Genomic DNA, 20874 nt, shown 5'->3' with positions numbered 1-20874 from the left:
CTTGCATCTTAGCAGCAGACTCTTCCAGATGTATTTTTGATCTTCCTGAGGTCTGCCCTCCAGTGATCCCTATTATATGTCACTCACCTGTGGTCTTAGGAGGAGGCCACCCATGTGTGTATGCTCAAACACAGCAGATGCATGTTAGTCCTGATACACAGGTGTCTCAGCCTGAACACTCAAACAAGCAGCAGAAACTTAGTGTACATCCATGAAAAGGAAATGTGCAGATGAAAACTAGAACATCTTCCTCCAAAAAAGACAAACCAAAACAGTATTATTGCTAATTGTCTACTGAAACATATAGTTATCTGTTGAGACAGAAGTATTCTTTAGGAAGATGTTGGTCTTAACCCATGACAAAGATTTTACTACTTCAGTGTTCCTGATTTCTGTTGGAAGCTACATAAAGTTAAAGAACAGTATCACTGAGCCACCTCTAGTACCTTCTACAGATTTTTTTTTTTGTGTGTTGGAGACTTAAACTGGTGTCTCTTTAGCAACTGCTAACCCTTGATCCAGTTCCTTTGGACTAAAGTGGTAGATGGATAATGTATTTAATGTCTATTGAAACTAAGGGAGGGAGAGGTAATGGAAATTAAAAAGGAAGAAATGAAACTAAGTGGATTAATAACAGGAAAAAAGTAGTGCATAAGACTTCTTGGAGGAAATTGACAAATGGGAGAAAGGAGGAAAGTGATTTAAAAACAAAACTTTTGAAAGGCAATAACATGCTAAATGCAGATACCTAAGCAGTGATAAATACCATATTGTCATAATTCCTACTGCCCTCTACAACAGCTGCTTGCACTCAGAATCTCTATTGATTTAGCTCAATATGTTACTACAACATGTATTTAGAGCACAGAGTAATACTGGTAAAAGGTATAAAAATAAATGTCCTGATTCTGCCAGTATTAACATATATTCTTACCTTTAAGAATATAGATTATGTTCTGGTTGTTCCACTGAGCTCAAGAGGTATATGTTTATGGAAAAAGCTACATGGATGCGCATATTCAGAGGCAAAACCTGTACAGTCTCTTTAAGCAGTTCCTTTGTTTTGGGTCACCATCAGTCTTGATTTTTACATGACAGTAGATGTCAAAGAAAGGGTTCTTTGTCCAAGGTTTGTTTCTTAGTACAACAAAACTTACAGTTTGTTTCTTAGTACACTGTCATATAAACCTAGTTTTCTTGATGGGGACTATAAAGTTAATGGAAAAAGCATGACACATGCGCTTAGCTTTTGCCATTGAGTTTTTTACAGCATCTATATTAGTAGAAATTAATATAGCATTTAACGTAATTGGGAATATTTTGCATGACCAAAAATCATTATTGGCTTGTATGCATAAAATCAAATCTTACCTTCACATGAATGGTGATAATGGATTAGTGAAGAGAGGAGAAGAAAATTACACAGGATTTTTTTCATATAGGCATAGGTTTGGTGAAAAAAATGAAGACAGTACCTCTGCTACAGAAGGCCTAGAGTTGCTTTCTCGGTAGTGATAATGGAAACTGTTTCAGTACGGATTAGCTACAATACCTTATTCCATGTCCCTCAGAAGGTAATGTTACCAACAAAACAGACTTGTATTATTTTTGTGGTGGTTGGCTGTGTAGTTGTATCAGCAGTAGGTGTTTGCTGGCAGGAAGGTGTCAAGCCAAAAGCTTGCATCCTGGACCAGTCTACTTGCACAAGCAAGATTTTCTAGTCTCCCTCTGATGCAGATAATCTCTTGTAGCAGAGCCAGAGGTTCAAATTGGCTGGCCCAGCTCAGCCAGTTAAGCTCATTGCAGTCCATTAAGTTTACCTGAGAAGATTGGTAGTCAGATGCCTTTCTAAAAGTTGGGGATCCTGATGGATACTTAGTAAGAGGGAGTTTTGGCTCAAGTACTGTTATAAAGCCTTCCTTCTTTTTGCTGAAGAAAGATGTTTGGTGCATATTTGCCCATGAAGCTGTTGCCTTGTCATGGCACTGTAGGCACCTAATCCAGAAATGCTTCCTCATAAGAGTTGTTCATAATATATTATCACAGTACACCTCTTTAATTGGAACACACTAAATCAAAGTGACTGCTTTTCATTGGACTGTCACCCAGTAAACTGGCATACCCTAATGATAGTGAATGGTAATCACTGCTGCTTAGTGGGATTATATTTTACGCAAATTCCTCTTAATAGTGATGTATTTAGTTAGTGCCAAATAGTTAAATGATGTTTATCCATGTGTTAAATTGCAAGTGTGATTCATTGAATACATAATGTGCCCAATAAGGATTAAATATTTAATCTTTTTTTTCTTTGTGGAAGGCATCAGTGAATAGCAGTTCCAGGTAACAGAACTGACAAATTTCTTTTTAGATTTCATTTTTTAAATGTAATATAGAAGCAAAGGAAAGACTTGCTTTTTTATTTAAAAAAATTATATTTAGAGGTCATGTAATTCACAATTTCGGGTCTGAGATTTCATTCTTAGTTTTGTCCCAGTCCACTATGACTTACAAATGTAATCTTTTTTAGATTAACTTTCCCTTAAACTACTTCGGGGGCAAAACTTCTACCTACTTCAGTAGCTAAAAAATGCTTTGTATGTAAACTTAATCTTCTGGTAAGCACTGGGCAGAATTTCACAGCAGGCATTTAAACTTTCTGAGAGCACTCCTAAGAGATTGCTTAAAAGGAATATGAAAACTTTCCTGCCTATACAATGCACAGCTTTCAAATCTGACTTGATTTTTTAACTAAATTGGATTTGGAAAAAGAACTTTGCACTATGGGCCTACTATTTCTCTTATACAGATTGAAAGACTAAAGCATGAGGATACTTAAGGCTTTACCCAGTGTCCTGTAGTAAGTCCAGCTGGTAAAATAGCAGAGGAGGTAGATTAAAATGTCCACACAGGCTGAGTATAGAACATGAAGATGATAGTGGATGACGTTTGTACCAAGATGCCAGACAACGAATATGGCAGCTGAGGCACAGATATTAAACTCTTTGAACAACTGTGCTACCAAAGTGGTTACCACCTGCAGAGGGTGAGTCAGAAAGGAAACAGCTCAGATAAATCCAGCAGGCTGTGTCAGGGCTCTAAACTAGATCCAGGTCAGGATCTCAGGGGTTCCTTGCAGCCTAACTTTAATATTCTGAGACATATCTGTGGAAATATTGATGTGCATATTTCTTCATTGAAGGCCAAACCAGTATGTATTTTTATTACATTATTTCAGTGGTACCTGCAACAGGCTATTTCAAGGGGTGGGTCTTATCCTGAAATTCACTTTTATTCTTTGGAGATAGCTTTTGGGGAATTTAATTGCTGGGAATCATGCAGCTAGTTGGCTGGTGAATCTGTCTCTCCATCTGTCCTTCCTTCCTTGTTAGAGCTGAGTTTTTAATTATAAACATCTGTGTACTATCGCAGTTTCTTCATTAAAAATAGGAATTGAAGTGGCCCTGTTGCTGCTGGCAGAGACAGAGCGGAGCAAACATCATGATAGAAAGCACAATTAATTGAGAATCCTCCCTCCCTAACTCCTAGGGGTTGGTTTGAAGGATAGGTGAGCAAGCAGATTGTATTTGTGGGGATTTCCCTGTATGAGGACCAGTATGCCAAAAGGAAGTTATAGTTATACATTTATTTCTATATAAAAATTACTACTAGAGTTTTTTTTTTTTCTGTTAGAACAACTCTTGATAATTGGAATGGAAGTGCGTTAAGCAAAAGCGTCCTTATTGGTGGTGCGTTCTTTGCTGCATGAGAACACATCTTTTGTTTCACTAATTACAACCCAATTTTTGTGCTCTTGTAGTCGGACTAAAATCTCTATTTTGTGGTTTGGAAAATACCATAGGAGAGTATGGAGAGGCAGACAATACTTCTTGAAGGAGGCCATATATGGAGAGAGCATCAATAGTTGCTGTTGGTCACGTGAACCTTTTTTACTGTGGTGTTTAGGAGAATGTGCCAGTTAGAAATATACCCCTTGCTCCCTTCTGTAAGAGCAGATGGAAGGTTCCTTCCATTATAAATGTGGTTCATCATTGTTTATTCATGTGTTCATCTTTCTCTTTCTGATGAGGGTACATGTAGGAGGGACGTTATAAAGCCAAGGTAATTTTCTGCAGTAGTTTTAGGAGGTTTATAAAACATTTTTGCAGCTAGAAACACATACATTTTTCAAAAGACTACATTGCAAACACGGTTGGCTTAATAAAGAGGACACTCATGAAGCTACTCATTTACAATTCTCATGTAAAGCTCTACAACATGGGAATTATTGCAGTGCTGTCCTTCACTACTTTTGGGTTACATGTAATAGTATAACTTAAAAGTCATTGTGCAGAGAAAACAGGAATGGTAAATCTATGGCTTTCTTCTGTTCGCAAGGGCGAAGTAGTTGCACTTCTGATAGATATCCATTGCCTTTTCTCCTTCCCTTCCCCCTCCCTGCCTTTTCTTTCACTTGAAGGTGAGAAAAATGATGCAGAGAGGAGGGAAGTTTCACAGGATATATAGCTGAGAAGAGTGGAGAATTTAATTTGAGGCACTCATTGGATTTTTTTTTTCCTATAGTGATCTCCGTTACTTAATTAAGCACTCTGATAGCTATGGTGCTCAGCTCTCCAGCTCTGATCTATGGCATTAAAGAATTTCCTGCCCACACCCTTTATTATTCTGACTTCAGGCACTGCAAAAATCATGAAAAGCAAGCATATTGACATTTTAATCACGCAGCTATGACATTAATAAGATTTTGGCACTATGTGATCCAATATACCCTCTGTCTTGATATCTGGTGATATAAAGGGACTTACAAAGCTGCAGGTTTAACCTTAGATGTTTTTTTCCGCAATTGTAATCACATCACTGGATTATACAGTGTGCAAAAGGGCTATTTCTAAAGCAGCATTATCACAGTCCCACAGTTTCTTTGCTTTAAGATAGGGGGCAGCAAGTGCTCTACAGGTGGGTTGGTGTGTGCAGGCTGAAAATCAGGCTTTGAAAGAAAGCATTTGTAATCTGGACATCAGATAGAGCAAAAGGATTTTGAGGTATGGCACCCTCAGGTCAGGCTACCTAGATTGTTGGGTGTCCCTAAGAGGCAAATTGAACAGATTTGAAAGAGGATGTGGTTCTGCTAAAGGGGTTAAAATGGTAAGCATAAGCCAGCTTTTAAACATGTGATTCATGTTTGCTATAATTTCCATTTTCTCCATTATAGAATGCATGGGAGGAGATTGTGGTGGAGATTTTGCCTACATCCTTCTTGCTCCTAGACAAAGATTTGGTTTTACTTGCCCCAGCTACAGTTGACAATACATTGAAACAGCAAGAGATGACAACTGAAATAAGTTTTCAAAATAATTTAGCCTCTAGCTAGCGTGGCCAGCAGGTCGAGGGAAGCGATTCTGCCCCTTTTATTCCTCTCTTGTGAGACCTCATCTGGAGTACTGTGTCCAGTTCTGGAATACTCAATGTAAGAAGGGTATGGAAGTGTTGGAACAGGTCCAGAGGAGGGCTACAAATATGATCTGAGGGCTGGAGCATCTTCCCTATACGAGGACAGGCTGTGAGATAGTTGGGGTTGTTCAGCCTGGAGAAGAGAAGGTTACGAGGAGGTCTTATAGTGACCTTCCAGTACCTGAAAGGAACCTTCAAGAAAGCTGCAGAGGGACATAAAGGCTTGTGGTGATAGGATGAGGGGGAATGGGTATAAACTGTAGAAGGGCAGATTTAGACTAGACATTAGGAAGAATTTCTTCACGATAAGGGTGGTGAGACACTGGCACAAGTTGCCCAGGGAAGCTGTGGCTGCCCCATCCCTGGAGGTGTTCAAGGCCAGACTGGATGGGACCTTGGGCAACCTGATTTAGTGGGAGGTGTCCCTGCCCACAGCAGGGAGTTTGGAACTCAATGATTTTTAAGGTTCTTTCCAACCCTAACTACTCTACAATTCTATTCTAATAGTTTGGAAGCTGCGAATGAAACAAGCAGGCAGGAGATTCGTATTCTTAATAAGTACCTCTTTCACGCATACAAATGCATATAGGAGGCCAGGGAGATGTTCTTCAGCCTCTGAAGAGAACAAATAAGGGGAAGAATTGAGCACTGCCTATGCTAAAGCCATTAGCAATTTCTAATTCTCAGCAAAACATGAACTATTTCTCCTAGACTCAGGCAGTAGTGTTGCTGCCAGCCCTTTGGCAACATTGGTTTGTGATCTTTGAGTTTTAGGTTCTGCACGAGGAAAAGCAAACCATGTTTTTTTACAATCACAGGGAAAATACTACTACTACGTAAACATGATGCTTCATCATCTTTTCCAAAAGAATAATGTTACACACACCGTTTTTATGCTCTTATACAGGAGTCATGTAATATGAAGCTGAACAAAAAAAAGATGTGCATGGGTCTTAATGGGTGGGCAGTCAAAATGCATGCTTCAAAAAGCCTCTGCTCTAACATTCATGCCACTCTCTATCTGCAAGCAGAAAAAACAAAGGAGAATCCTGTAGAACAGTGTCTGCACACATACACGCAAGACTTATAGCTCGTGTTTTGCAAATAGCCATGAAGTGATTGCCCCATTTGTGCACATCTAAGAAATGGTCAAACTCCTTATATACCTACAACTGTGGTGAAATTATCTATAGAACCTCTGACTTGGTATTCTTTTCTAGAGCCATGTATTTTCAACCTGAACTGAGTGTACAGTTGATGCCTCAGACAAGTGAAATGTGCTAAAGATCTTCATTTTGACTTCCTTATTTCCACAGGGTAGCCCTGTGCATCATTTGCCTGTTAAGCCTTCCTCCTTTAAAAGAATATTAAAAGTGCTGAGCAGAAATGCTACATCTAACAAGGCAGTTTTAGGTTTATATATGACATCTTGTTGCAATTAAAATATACTTTCTTGTAGAAGCATTTCAAAAGCCCAGCAAAAAGATTGGTTTGCTGTAACTCTCTGCCAATTACATGTCTTAAGAAATTAATTTGTATATTTCAGCACATTCTTTTTTTCCCCACTGCCTTTATTAGAACTTTATTGTGATGAATGTGGAATCCCTGAAAAATAAGAAAATTGATTTATTCTGCAGATACAAATCAAGACAATTTAGAATAATGTGCATGAGGATATAACAGTAATTTTATTGGCACATTGCCATATGATATCTTGTATGGAGGATGTAGTATAAACTACCTCCAAGGATTTTATGTCATTCTGTTGAATCTGTATTTTGACATTGGATTAATTTGTATATCACACCAAGTGTAAATCGTAGATCCTCTACAGAGGAAGAGCAGGGCTTAGGTAGACTTGGGATAGAGAAACTGAAGCACCCCATGGCATTTTTTTTACACCCAAGGCAATTACTGACCAAAATTCTTAAGAGAGTGCTGTGGGCTGCATAGTTTGTAGTTATACTTCTGCTTTATGCCGGAGTAATGTGCTTTTCCTCTCAAACAGTTATGCTTGAGCACTCACTCTGGGTAGAGTGAGGGTGGTGTCCCTCCCCAGTGGTATGAGAGGTGCACTTGCTGCTGGTCGAATTAATCTTTCTTCTCTCTTTTGTGACCAGCAAAAGGTTGACATTAGTACTCAGCCTGGGTAACAAGAACCAGCAGGGGATTGGTTTGAAGGGGAGAGAATACACAGGTGTGCCTCCTGTACTGCTCAAGAGTAAAAGAAAAAAGTCAATGATCTGTTTTCATCTCTGTGATCCTAGCTAGCTGATTTCCTGATTTCCAACAGGTCTTTTAAGTCCTGAGCTATTATTGGTGCTCATTTGTTTATCTTCACAAAATAAGTCAGTGCAGATCTGCTACACACAGGTGGCCTAGAGAAGCGTTTAGTTTTATTTTCCTGCTTCTTTCTGGATGTATTTTGTTCTATTTATGTAACTTGTGCTTTGCACAATAATGACTCCATCAAACTACAAAGCATAAAAATAAGACTAGATATTGTGTTCCTCAGTGGCGTGCCAGGAAAAAATGCATTAATGTCTCCTGGCTCCTAATTGTGGTTAACATTATACAGGTTCACAGTTATCTACATTTCCAGTTTAGAATTCTGTACTTTCAGTTTTGAACTTAAGGGAGGAAGATGATCTCTTTTTAATAGACAGCTAAGTTGTCTGGACCAGTCTTTAGACCTGACATGATTGTCTCTGAATTCAAACTATTCTTTCATCTATATACATCCATGGGAGAATATATCTACTAAGTAAATGCTACATGTCAGAACTTATAGGAGCTTCCAAATAAGCCATAAGCTCCTTTACGTTATATCTTCTGAGAATGTTTCTCAGTGCATTTAAAAAAATTGCACTTAACTACATAGTGATCAGATGATTAGCAGTTATGCATGGTATGTTGAAATTAATCAATCGATCTTCATTTTATACCTACTCTCTTTGTAATCAGTTGTTATCACTGACATATTGTGGAAGCGTGGTCCTAGCCAAAGACCAACATCCCAAGATGGAATTGCGTACAGAAATACAGAGGCATAACTGTAATCCAGACCTGAAGTTCTCTCCTGTTAGTCCATTTTCTATCACCTAGACATCACTGAAGAACATACTAAATGTATGTGAGCTACAAAACCCATGTGAATTATGTCTGCCAGGCTTATGCTGGCTTCTGTTCAGGGTCAGCTGGAGTGGATCTCTCCCGTGCTCGAAGGCAACCAACCTTGTCCTGGAGGTGCCATGAGTCAAGAATCAATTGCAGCCCTGACAGTGGGGAAAGGGAGGAGAAGGAAGGAGGCAGTGATGAGCCTAGTGACATATCATTACCAGTTCACAGCTAAAGTGGCTGCATGCTGTAGCTCTAGGAGACTAGCTAGTTGTGATGCACAAAATATGCATGTACTTGTTTAGGGCAAAACTAGAATGTTGTCTTGAAGAAACCATTGGATTAGTTTAAGAGTTCTTCTTTGCTGTTCAAGAGTATGTAATATTCCTCTCTTTTCTCCCAGATTTGAAAGAGACTTTAGAAAACCAAAATCATCAATTAATGTTATTGCTGCCTAGACTGAATGTCTTGATAGCTCTTAAACCAGAGTAAGGTTGCTTCTAAGAAAGTGTAGAAAGTGGTGCTCAGAGGCCTGCCTTCTCAACTTGAAATGTCTGTATTTGTTTCTCAGTGTTACTGGCAATTTCTAGAGGTTTTTGGTTTTTTTCAGTTTGCACTTCCTGTAAAGCTTTTGTTTATGTGATGTGAGATTTGTGCATGTTTTTGTGCTTAAAATGCCCCTGAGAGACAGAACTGTTGAACAACAGACTTGCATTCAGATGGATTTGTTTTGCTTTGCAAAAATCATCAATTAAAGCATTTCACAGCTGTCTTTGGAGAATGCAAGTAACTTCAATTATGAATGACATAAGGAGTTGCACGGCTTTCTGAAGTGATAGTTGCCATCTAATCATATTGTATGTAACATTAATATTCATTTCAAATATGCCATTATTTGAAAGCATTAGAAAAACCTGGTTTAGTATCTAGTACCTTATCCTTAATTGCAGTTGAATCAATGTTAATTTTTAGTTTGTTACAGGGCTGGTGGCCAGCAGTGCTAGGTAGGGCCCTGTAATGGAGCAATTGCATAATTCCACTCTACTGCAGGCAGAAAGAGGAAAAGCTTTGTCCCCAGTTTTTGATCTTTACTATGAGAAACTTTTATTTTTCCCTATCCCTTTTATTGAGCCTATGCCAGAGCTGTTCTAGGTGAGCAGAGTAACACAGAAGATATTCAGGTTGAGTGTAAGAAGAATCTAGACCAGAACCTGCTTAGCTCTCCGTTTTCTCAGGTTTCTGACTCTAATGCTGCATTAAGCTGTGCCCTTGGCTGTATGGAGTTCCTCCCCCCTCCCCATTTCTTGAATGTTTCCAATGATTCATCACTTCAGAGTACTGTTTCTTGATTTTTATGCAGTATTTTAAGATGCTACATGTCACTCCATGACCTTTTAGTCTTTATTCCAGTCTCTCCTGTTGTTTCCCTGTGTATGCATGAGTATGTATCTGTATTTAATTTTATAACACAGTCACCTCATAAAGATCAGTTGATTAGGAATCGCAAAGTATTAAGTTCTAAGAGCACATCATATGAAATAAATATGATCACTGAAATAGGAGTTGACTTTTTATATGGGAAAATAAGTACTTGTTAATAAACTTTGAGAAGATTTAACTTCCCTTCTGATTTTCTTTCTTTTCTTCCCCAAAGCAAGCTGATGCACAAGTAATTTTTCTGCAATGTGTTTTTCAGATATGGAGACAAGTGAAAAAATCCAGAAAAGTGGAGTTCTTCAGGTGTTTGCAAGTCTGTTGACGCCACAATCTTCCTGCACAGCAAAAGTAGCTAACATCATAGCAGAAGTAGCCAGAAATGGTGAGGTTTTCTACAAGAACTTTTCTGCTGGAACATCTTCAGTTTTTCACCTCACTTGTCAGTATGTTTTACTTCATAATTTATGTTTTCATTTTGTAGATTAGACACCTTTCATATCTCTTCCTTTCACTTTTTTGTTTTTGTTTTGTCAGATTTTGTTTCTCTGCTTTTTAATACAATCAAACTGGCATTTGGCTGCTGAAGTTTTTTTAGTCCTTACTTTAATGATATTTAGCTTTTAAAACAATCAATATGATAATTTATTGGGCATCAGTAGTGTGCCATTTGTTTTATGAAATGTATATAGAAAAAAAAGATGTGCATCATTTGTGCATCCAGTTACATATGGTGCATGTAATTAAAGCTGTAGCATGTATACAGGTGGTTAAGGGATAGCAGATTGTACTTTGGGCTGAGGTTTGTGACAACGTTATTCATGTTATTAGGCCTTTCATACCACACCGAAAACAGTTACTCCTACCTAAAAAGCATTATATATGTTAGAGTAACAGCCCAAGGTCCCAAATGAGACTCAGGGGTCCGTTTTGGCGTGTATTGTCTACATACAGTCATACCATGCAGGAGATAATTTGTAAGTATTTAATGTTTTTTCTTTAGAAAGAATTATCTTAAAGCTCACCCAATACCTTGCCTACCTGGAGCTCAGAAAAATGGCTTTTTTGCTGCAGGCAGGTGCTACGAGTAGACCCTGTGATGAGGGTAGAAGAGGTTTGTGGCTGAGTTTTCTGACTCCGTGACTTGCTACTGTCCCAGCCAAAGAGGCACAGACTGCGTTTTGCACTTTTGTTGTGTTCCATCTTCTCCTTTTTACCTTTTTGTGCTGTTGCTCTGTTTCACCTCTCCAGCTTACATGACTCTTCCACCACTCAACATGAGCTCATGTTAGTCTGTCCCATTTTGAATATCCAAACACATAAAACTCCCTTTACGCAATCTTATCTCTCCAGCCATTTCCTTTTCAACTACGGGCTTACTGAAGCTCACGTCCATGTGCTGTGTGGAGTTCCTCTCCCAGCTGTGGACCAAATTTTAAATGCTCTACTGAGGTGTTTAGTCGCCTCCTCTTTGCCAGGTGTAGAGTGACAGTGTATCATCTTCATAATCTGTAATACTGCAACACAATTACGTTTCTCTTTTGAAATCTTGTCCTCTTTATGTTTGTTACTCTGCCCTCAGTGGTTCTCCTAACTTTTTAAGTGGTTCTTCACTATTTCCTTCAAAGCATCTGCTAAATTTCCCCACCAGGTTAGTGGAAACCTTCTAAATGACTCTGTTCTTGATTACCTTCTCTTTCTTCTATTACTTTTCTGTAGTAGCGCCTGTAAATGTAGTTGCAGTTACTACACTTTTGTTGCCATCTCACAGATCTATTTTGTTTCATACAGCACCATTTATTTTACTTCTTGCTTCTACATGACCTTGATAAATATCATTTTGCTCAGCATATTGCCTAATTATTTTGTTGCTGAACGGGGGACTGAAAGCTTCTGCTCACTCCAAATGGAGAGAGAGTAGAGGAAGCATTCCTTATTCCTTTTTACCACATGAGCGAGAACCTAAGCATACAACAGAACAGACTGAGACCTTACAATCTTTTAGAAGAGAAGAAGTTCCATTTCCTGCCACAGACTAGGAGAAAAAGAATCTGACTTTAATGATGAAGGGAATATGGTGAATTAGTGGGTATAAAATAAAGTGATGCAGGGAGAAGCTCAGGAACAGAGAAGAGCTTTTGCAGGCAATTAAGAGCAGAAGAGGCTGAGGGGACAGAGAAGACAGAGGTAGGAACATCATACATTAGTAAGTAATATTTCAGATGAAGATGAAAGTGGGTGATCAAGAAATAGATAAAAAGTTAGAAGGATATGGCAGGGTAATTTTGAAGAATGTATGTTTCTGATATTTGTTCTCTTCATTACAATGGATACCACCACCATTTATCACAGTACAGCATCTGTTTACAGTTTTAAAATGTTACAGTATGTTAGGAAGGTGGTGAGTTGTCATGACTATTTCTTCTGTACAATCATTTAGGCATTGCTGATTCTACTTCATCTACTTGTTGATAAATCAAAGTTCATCATCACATGAGGATTGCTTATCTGTATGACAATTATTTCTTTATTTAAAACAGCACTGCAAGATTAATTACAAAAGATCTTGTAGCTACAGAAACATCAAAGAACATTGTAATATGTGCAACAAAAGGAGTACTTAAGGTGTATTTGTACTTTGAGTATTATATTTGAGTATTATTTGAGTATATTTGAGTATTATATTTGAGTATTATTTGAGTCTTTGAGTTATTGGAGTTAAGGTGCTCTGATGATCCAGAATCAGAAAAACTCTCATCTCTTTATGGGGATTGTACACCCTAATTCATTCTGTCTCATAAATGACTATATAATACAAAGATTTAACTGATTTTTGGAAGATCCAGCATAGTCTAGGATCAGGAAGAGACATAATTTGCAATTCACAACAAATCAAAACCATACTGACCTTTCGCCTATTACAGTGCTAGATCTCTGAAGAGTGCTCTGTAGTAAACTAGGAAGCAACACCATTGGCGTATCAGATGGTCGCTTCTGTGAACTTCCCTTGTAAAAACATGCAGCACAGTGCCTACCTAACTATAGCTACTTCTGGAGACCTGTCCTTTGTCTCTCTGACACCAGGGTAATACTCTATCTGCGGCTTGCATGAACGTGAAATAATAGTTTGGTTTTCCATGACCTGGGGACATAGCAGGAAGGAAGGAGAGAGAGAAGCTAAGAGCTTCCCAGCAAATAGGTCCTCTAACTTAACTCCCACGGTGGGCGTGAATTAGACTGTGGAAAAGTAAAGGCCTTTGGGCTCACATGATCTCATATTTCTTGTTCTTTCTTTTTCTATTTCTATTCTTTCCTTGCTTTCCAAATAAAGAGCCTATCATTCAACTTTAATTCCTTTTTAAAATTTTTTTAAAAGCAAAAGCTTTTCAGGAGTTCTAATTAAGGGAATAGAGACTAAAAAGCACTGCTTTTTTGGTGTATGAATACTAATTTTAAGTCATCTTTTGTGTTATTTAGTAATTGTAATTTATGTTGAATTTGTTAGGGTGGAGAAAAAGATTGTGAATTCACAATTCTTTTCAGCACCTCTTTATGATGATAGTTTCCATGGACATCAATTAAATATTCTTAATTCTTTCTAAATTAATGAGTAGTAGAAAGAATGTAAGCCCAGATTCTGACTCAGATTTATTCTGTGGAGACTTGCATGAGAACTTACATTGTTTGTCTGTCCATGTATTTATTCTCACAATAGGTCCACTTGCAATACCACTGTATCTAGACTGGATGAAACTGAAAACAGTTGGCTTGCTTTAACATGCTTTCCATTATTTGCAGAATTTATGCGGAATCCATGTGTGGATGCTGGGTTGATCCCTCCTTTGGTGCAACTGTTAAACTGCAAAGACCAGGAAGTATTGCTTCAAACAGGACGTGCCCTGGGCAATATATGCTATGATAGCCGTGAGTGTTGAACTACGCCTTATTTTGTAAATGCTCTTGTAGGAGGGAGGGGAATGTTTTGGTATTCTGTACATTATGTACTGTGGTAATTTTCCTCTTTTCTTGGTTTTTGTTTACCACATGACCCTTCTGATTGTACAGGATAATTGAATGTCACATGTTGTGCTTTTGTGACAGAAAGATTAAAAAAAAAGTTTCAATATTGTAATATAACTGGATATAGAAAAGATTTGTGAGCCTGCATTTGTGTTTTATTAAACATAACGAGCTAGGTTTTCAAAGAGCATGTGCTACATACACAGAGGCCTGACTAGTTAATTTTTCCTCAGATAGACTATCTCAGCAGGGAATAGAGGGTCAGAAGGGAATATTCATATTCTGCAAGTCTCAGAGCTGCACAGAGCTACATAAGTGGCTGAAATGATACCTGAGCTATGTTGCCAGTTCTCAGAATTCTTATGTGGCCAATCAATTGCTCCAAAATTATATATTGTTACTTTTGGTTGGCAGGGATTATGGCAGCAGGAGGTTGGTGGGGTTTTTTTAGCTTTTTGCGGGCGCAATAGATTTTGCACTGACAAGCAATTGAGTTTTGAAATGGAATTGTGACTCTGTGTGCCGATTACATCAATGGATATATCATTTGCAAAACCGAACTAGTAGTTACATTGTTTGGAAAATGCAGCCTTACTCTAAATTTTTTGATAAAAGCCAGTGCATGATAATATGATGCAAAAGCAGAGACATGAGGAATATCTGTCTGTGCACATGAGAAAATCAGAAGGCTATGGATGTCTGCAGATGGGAAGTGAGATGGCATTGTAAGATCGTTTTGTTATCTTGAGATTTAGTGCCTTGTTTCATATGGCAAGAAATTTTCTTAGTACTGTATGTTGCATTTACTGAAAGTCGTGCTGTTCTGAATACTGTCTTTTGAAAAATCTGAATTACTAGTAGCCTTTCTCCTTGCTAGTATTTTGTCATTCTTGTTTAGAAATTTACATTTTATACTGTTTTAAATTACATTGCCTTTGACCTTAGGGAAGTTAATCATGTTTTCCATGTTGGCATTTCGATTTACAGAAAACTACTGCTTGAGGATGTTAATGCATAATTCTTTCATTTAGGATTTTATTTAAGGTAACCAATCAACTGAACAGCTGCTTCCCTGTGGAAACTTCAAGTAGAAGCTGTTGGGCTTTCCATAACATAATTTGTTTACTATATTTTATTTCAGGGTCATATATGATCAAATGCTCACTTCCAGTTGACAGTGGTTTATTTCATATAGGTAAAATCTACATAACTATTCCTGTCATTGTTGTTCAGCCCACATTTTTTCATTAAATGCAGTAAGGACACATAAAAATGGTTTCATAATATCAGGTGTTGTGGACTCCTGCTGGATTTTACAGAACAGGATCTATCCAGTACAGAAAATCTGTATTGCACACCTTGTGCTGCCAGTCTGTTGAGTAAAGTTGGCACCAATAAAATCTACAGGAGGCTATGATGCGTTCTGTATGCCATGTGTTGCTGTGCTCCTGTCGGAGGACAATCACTCTCTTCCCTGTGTATTTGAATAAGATTAATAAATAAAATGTAATAAAATCAAGATCAGCATCTTGGATTTGCATGGAAGAGGCTATTTTAGTGTTTATTTATCATATCCACCCTTTCTGACTTTTCTAGTATGTTATCTTAATGTGTAATAATTATGTATTTACGTAGTCTATCTTAAATTCTTATTTAGGACAAGTACTTTTGATATGCGTATTACTATAAAATATAATATGCTTTCATTTACATGTTCTTGCTACAAAACGTAGTTTCTTAAGTTAGAACAGAATGGTTAATGCTGCTGTAGATAAAGCCTAAAAATTATTTGCTATCATCAGCTCTGGCAGTTGGGATATTAAGTTGAAGACCACCATTATCCAAATTGCAGCTTGGGATCAATTCCTGAACAGCCTGATGTACTTGCCTCAGCTCTATTCTGCTAGCTTCTTTCCCCATAGACTGGGAAGACGCTGGTGATGTGAATCATGTGGCAGATTGAGTGCATAGGGGACAGAGAGTCTGAGACGACAGTTTTCAAGTTAGGCCTGCATTCTTGCAAGACCCACATTGAGAATACAGGAGAAAGACAAAACCTCTCTTTAGCTCAGTCTCTGTCCTTCCTCTGACACCCTATACACCAATGCAGTTTGTATAGATGAAAGATCAGGCCAACCAGATAAATTTTACTCGAGAATTTTGATGAAAGGTAGTGCTTTATTAAAATGATGGTCTTTTCTTAGCAGATAATATCGTCACAATATTTTACCTTTATGTGCATGCTATCTTAATCTCTGTGTTCTTTCTACAGGTTGTTTGTTATACATTTCAGTTTCGAACTGACTGACAAACTATTTTTCTGTGTTTTTATATAGTATGAGGCACACTATAGAAGCTACCATAAAATTATAATTGCAAAAGGAAGCGGAAGGCTAGGATATTAGTCTAATTCAGTAGCCATACAGACAGAAAGAGTCATTCTGATTTACTTCAGCTGAGATTAGATTAGTCTTTTGCCTATTTGAAAATAATTCCCTCTTGCTGTTTAGAGCATCCACATATTCTGAAATCTATCAAAGGGAAATAATCTCTCCATATATCTTGTAAGGGAAATGAAAAATTTCTCATTCTGCCCTTCCGTAATATTCATATAAATGGTAATGCTTAGAAACTTCTTTGGGGAACCTCAAAGCTGTTTCTTTTTGCACCCATCCACAACCTTGTTTTTTTCGTGAGAGCTCTAGGCTGGGTACATGTTCTCACCAACCATACTTCATGATATAAACAGGTATAGAATTGGAAAGATACTGAAATTGCCAACTCACTCTATAAAGGCTGTCCTCTGGCAGCTGCTTATCTACCTTTTTCTGCGGGAAATTTACTGGATCCTTTTCTCATTTCCCAAGCTGTAGATTTCTTTGTTATCTACCCAGTCTTGATGGCAAGACTCCTTGCTTATTTTCAGCAATGTGGCCTTTCACATAGAACCAGACCCCTCTTGATCCTGGTGTTAACACCAGACCATGAACATTATACTACTTCATGTTAAAAAGATCTTAATTGTACTATAAATTTTGCATACTCAGCTGCTCATCCTGTAAGGATGTAGAGACCTCTTGCAGCAATCTGCTAAGACAGGCTAACTACAAAAATAAGAAGCTACTCAATTGTACAGTTACATACATCTCCTCTCAGGAGATGAAGTTAATGTCAGGATCTAAAGCAGAAAACCAAACGTTTGTGAATTAAACATACTGGAAAAGAAGTCAAATTCAGTTTTCTTAAAAAAAATGGCATAACCTTTTTAGGTGCCATATGGAAAACCAGCAGAATCCTAGAACCCAACTGGTGTTGATAATAGCATGCTACTGGCCAATCATTTTTATGAAGGTCACCCTGATTCATGCTGCATCTTAACCACCATCTTTAACTTTCATTGTGCTAGATCCTAACAAATGCAAATGCCATCTACTAAGCTCTTTCCCAAGCAATATCATGAAATTGAGACCAGAGACTTTAACTTGTTGCTTGAAAACTCATTGTTTACGACAGCTTACAGAGAATTAGAATTCTTGTTTTTAATTGTACAGTGTTTTACCTTTAGATCTGTTCTCTCTAAGGTATGGCAGTCTTAGAAACAGCATTATAAGAAGACCTTGATAATGCAGTATTCTTTGCACGCCCCTGCAGCACAAGTATTGCATCAGCTAGAGACTAAGCAAACCATATGCGTGCCAACACATGCTTTCACAGTAATGTTTAGTACTTACCAGTGATTAATTGTGAATGTTCTTAGGAAGCTGCTGAACAATATTATTCTAATTTACTTATTTTATAGCTGGCCTAGGTGGAATCAGAATGATGAGGAAATCTTCCTGGAGCGTCAGAAAGAGCCATTTGAGGGATGGTATGAAAAACATGAAGGCTATCTACTTTTAAAAAAATTACATTCCATATATTAACTCTTTAAGTGGTAAAATTCTCATGACTTAAGTCAGAACTTAACAGAAGCCTACATGGGGGGAAAAAAAAAGTTAAAAAAAGAACCCAAACCAAATTACTATAGATTTGCAACTTCTCGCTTCTTTAAGACAGAGGTCTGAGGCCCCGTTTTCCTCTTTGTTTTAAGGAGTGAGTGTAGTTATGATAGGTCCTGCTTATTTTCTGGAGTGCAAATAATTTTCCTGTTTTTTTCCAGTAAGATTATTTGAATAAGTAGATCAGAATTTTGTCGGTACAAGTACAAAGAAGATTTTTTCTGATTCCTTACTTTCTTCCCCTTCAGCATTTCATTCACAGTATTTAAAGTTTGTGTTTTTCTCATTTCAACACACTCAGAGATACCTGCTTAATTTACAGTCAAAATAGAAGACATCGAACAGAAGGAAGGTGTTTCCATTTCCAGGGTCTTAAAGAAGGTCATGAGCAGACTTGGAAAGAAATCCTGCTTTAATCACTAGATCTTGCTGCCACCTTGAAGTCAAGTTAAAAATTCAGACTTTGGTTAAGGACTGAGCTATTTCTTCATACTTCAAAAAAGGCAGGAAGAGAAGTAGGAAGGGCAAAAACTTGGAATTCTCCTGATATTTATGAAGACTAAAACAAATTTCTTATCAGGAAGAAAAGCATTTGGAATTCCACTAACAATAAGTGAACACCACTACAAATACAACTCCCTCTTCTGCTTTCAATTCAACCTCCTGTTTTTGTCCTTCTTTAAAGACTTTGCCTATGAAGGTATTTGAAATTGTTCATCTTTATAGATAACTGCACAGTCACATGTTGCTTTCAAGCCCCTCAGAAAACAAGACTTGTTAGTTGATTGTATAGGCATGGCCAAAGTGTCTAGCTTATTCCACTTTGTTTAGAAAAGTAGGCGTTAAGTGACTAGAAATATCAACTGTCAATAGATCATCAATGGTAGAAAGCATCAACCGAATTACTGTGGAAAACAGAAGAAAGAATTTGGTAGCATCTTGCTAAGCATTGCTTGTGTATAACTGAGAAGTGTTTATTTTGTTAAGCTTTTGTTACACTTGCAGCCATTGTTGTTATCCTTTTAACTTGTGTTTTAATACAGTCTAATTAGATAATCAAAGCTTCTTAAATAATAATAAGGTAGAGTATAATTTTATATATTCTCAGATTCACTTCTCAGGTTTTGCAACAATATATGCATCCATGCATATAGTGACTGGACCACACCTTTTAGTTTTTTACAAGATAACTACACAGGCATCAGTTTTTATATAGCATTTCGTACAGTGCAATAACAGCATAGAGTTAATGTACAACATGAAAATCACCTAAATTTGGTTAATATTTTGTTGCATTTACGTCTAAGGAATACTATGCAACTCTAGGAAACAGAAATGGGACATTATTGTCGAAGAACTTCATTAGTAAAATCTATCCCTTAATGCCTTAAAGCTCTTGAATATCTCAGTGAGGGGAGCAGGGCTCTGTTGAGTTAGAGGGATTTTATAATACTGTTTGTACAGTAATATAGTCAAGAGACAGTATCCACCAGAGGAAGTTGCAGCCTAAGTATTTGATCAAAGATGGTGAGGGAAGAGTTAGTTAAAACTACAGGTAATCACAAGGTGGTTAGCATTAGCAATAACAAAGTTGTGTTTCTGTCACATGAAGTGCCATTGTGTATGAACGAATTTGGTCTTTTAGATTCCTTGATCCTGAGACTGCTGTGTACCCGCTTAGTTGTCCAAATAGCGGAATAGCCTGAGCAGTTAGAGTGGATGCATTGAATCCTCTCTCTACCACAGCACTTGCATTTTTCTGAAAAAAAAGTGTCACATGAGACAGTGTCCAGTTTCTTTGGCATGTCCTGGCCTCTTGAGTGTGGGCTGTTCTGTGGTTGTAGTGCATTGCTAGTTGCCCTTCAGTCAAATTGGTAGGTTGCCCTCTGCTAAGGAGGTGAAGTATTTGCTACAACAAAATACTTTGCGGGTCTTTCTCAGGCTGAGCCCTACAACCTTTCAGATACGGGAATCTTCTGCAGGTCAGCTCCTCCATGCAGGCTGCACAATAACAAGCAACAGCCTGCGTATTGCTGCTTGGAATTGCTTTAGAAGGCCAGGTCCTCTCACTCCTCCTGAACCTCATAATTTGGGAAAGGATAGCCCAGACTCACCTCGGCTTCTCCTACATCTCAGGGCCACTTGCTACTTTCTCAGTTCTCTGAGTAACTTTTTCTTCCCAAGTCCTAGTAGGATCTGCAGATATGCTCTAAGATGGGGTTTGCTGTGTTTTGTTACATATTTTGCTTCTTAGGCTTTTCCCAAGCAAATCCCTATGAGGCTACACCTCTGGCTGCTTTGGTAGATACACATAGCTCCTTTGAGGTCCTTTGGCTATCAGTACCACTCTGGCAATACCAGCCTAAACCTCACACCAAACTCCTTTCAGCAGCACCCAGCAGAAACACCCCTCTTCTGCAGCAGACTGTGACCATACGGTTGGACTCGATCCGGTGGGTCTCTTCCAACCTGGTTATTCTGTGATTCTGTGATTCATACCATGCTCAATTCACACACTTCTCCTTGGAGAGTTTGAAACGGAGAGACAGCATTGCACTCAAGGCCGGGGAGTAAAAGTTCTAAGTTAATTGCTGTGTGCAGGTTTGATCTGTTAATAGCATGAGATGCTATATAGCCTATTTGCCAGTGCAGAAAAACTGCCTGATGTTTTACTGTATAATTGGATTCCATGATTTATTTCATGCTGCGTGAAATAATAAGCGTAGGCTGGCTTCAGTTCTGACTCATGCTCTCATAAACCTAGAGTGATTTGCTTGACTGCAATGGCATTACTAAGGAGTTGCATCTAGTTATAAAATCAACTGAAGAATTT

The 20874-nt window shown here is 38.0% G+C and overlaps 1 protein-coding gene across 6 annotated transcripts in view; it reads left to right on the top strand.

Moving 5' to 3' along the window:
- RAP1GDS1 (Rap1 GTPase-GDP dissociation stimulator 1) overlaps positions 1-20874 on the top strand; it is a 94823-nt gene that overhangs the window by 39615 nt on the left and 34334 nt on the right. For 4 of the 6 annotated variants that reach the window (XM_069855567.1, XM_069855569.1, XM_069855568.1 and 1 more), the window contains exons 3-4: positions 10286-10408; positions 13822-13947. In XM_069855567.1, coding sequence (XP_069711668.1) covers positions 10286-10408; positions 13822-13947 — 249 coding nt within the window. Of the gene's footprint in view, positions 1-10285; positions 10470-13821; positions 13948-20874 lie in introns of those variants that run through there. The other 2 variants (XM_069855571.1, XM_069855572.1) reach the window with 2 other exon arrangements.

The sequence above is a fragment of the Phaenicophaeus curvirostris genome, chromosome 4, assembly GCF_032191515.1.
Source record: "Phaenicophaeus curvirostris isolate KB17595 chromosome 4, BPBGC_Pcur_1.0, whole genome shotgun sequence".
Taxonomy (NCBI): Eukaryota; Metazoa; Chordata; class Aves; order Cuculiformes; family Cuculidae; genus Phaenicophaeus; species Phaenicophaeus curvirostris.
This window is presented reverse-complemented; position numbering and strand designations above follow the sequence as displayed.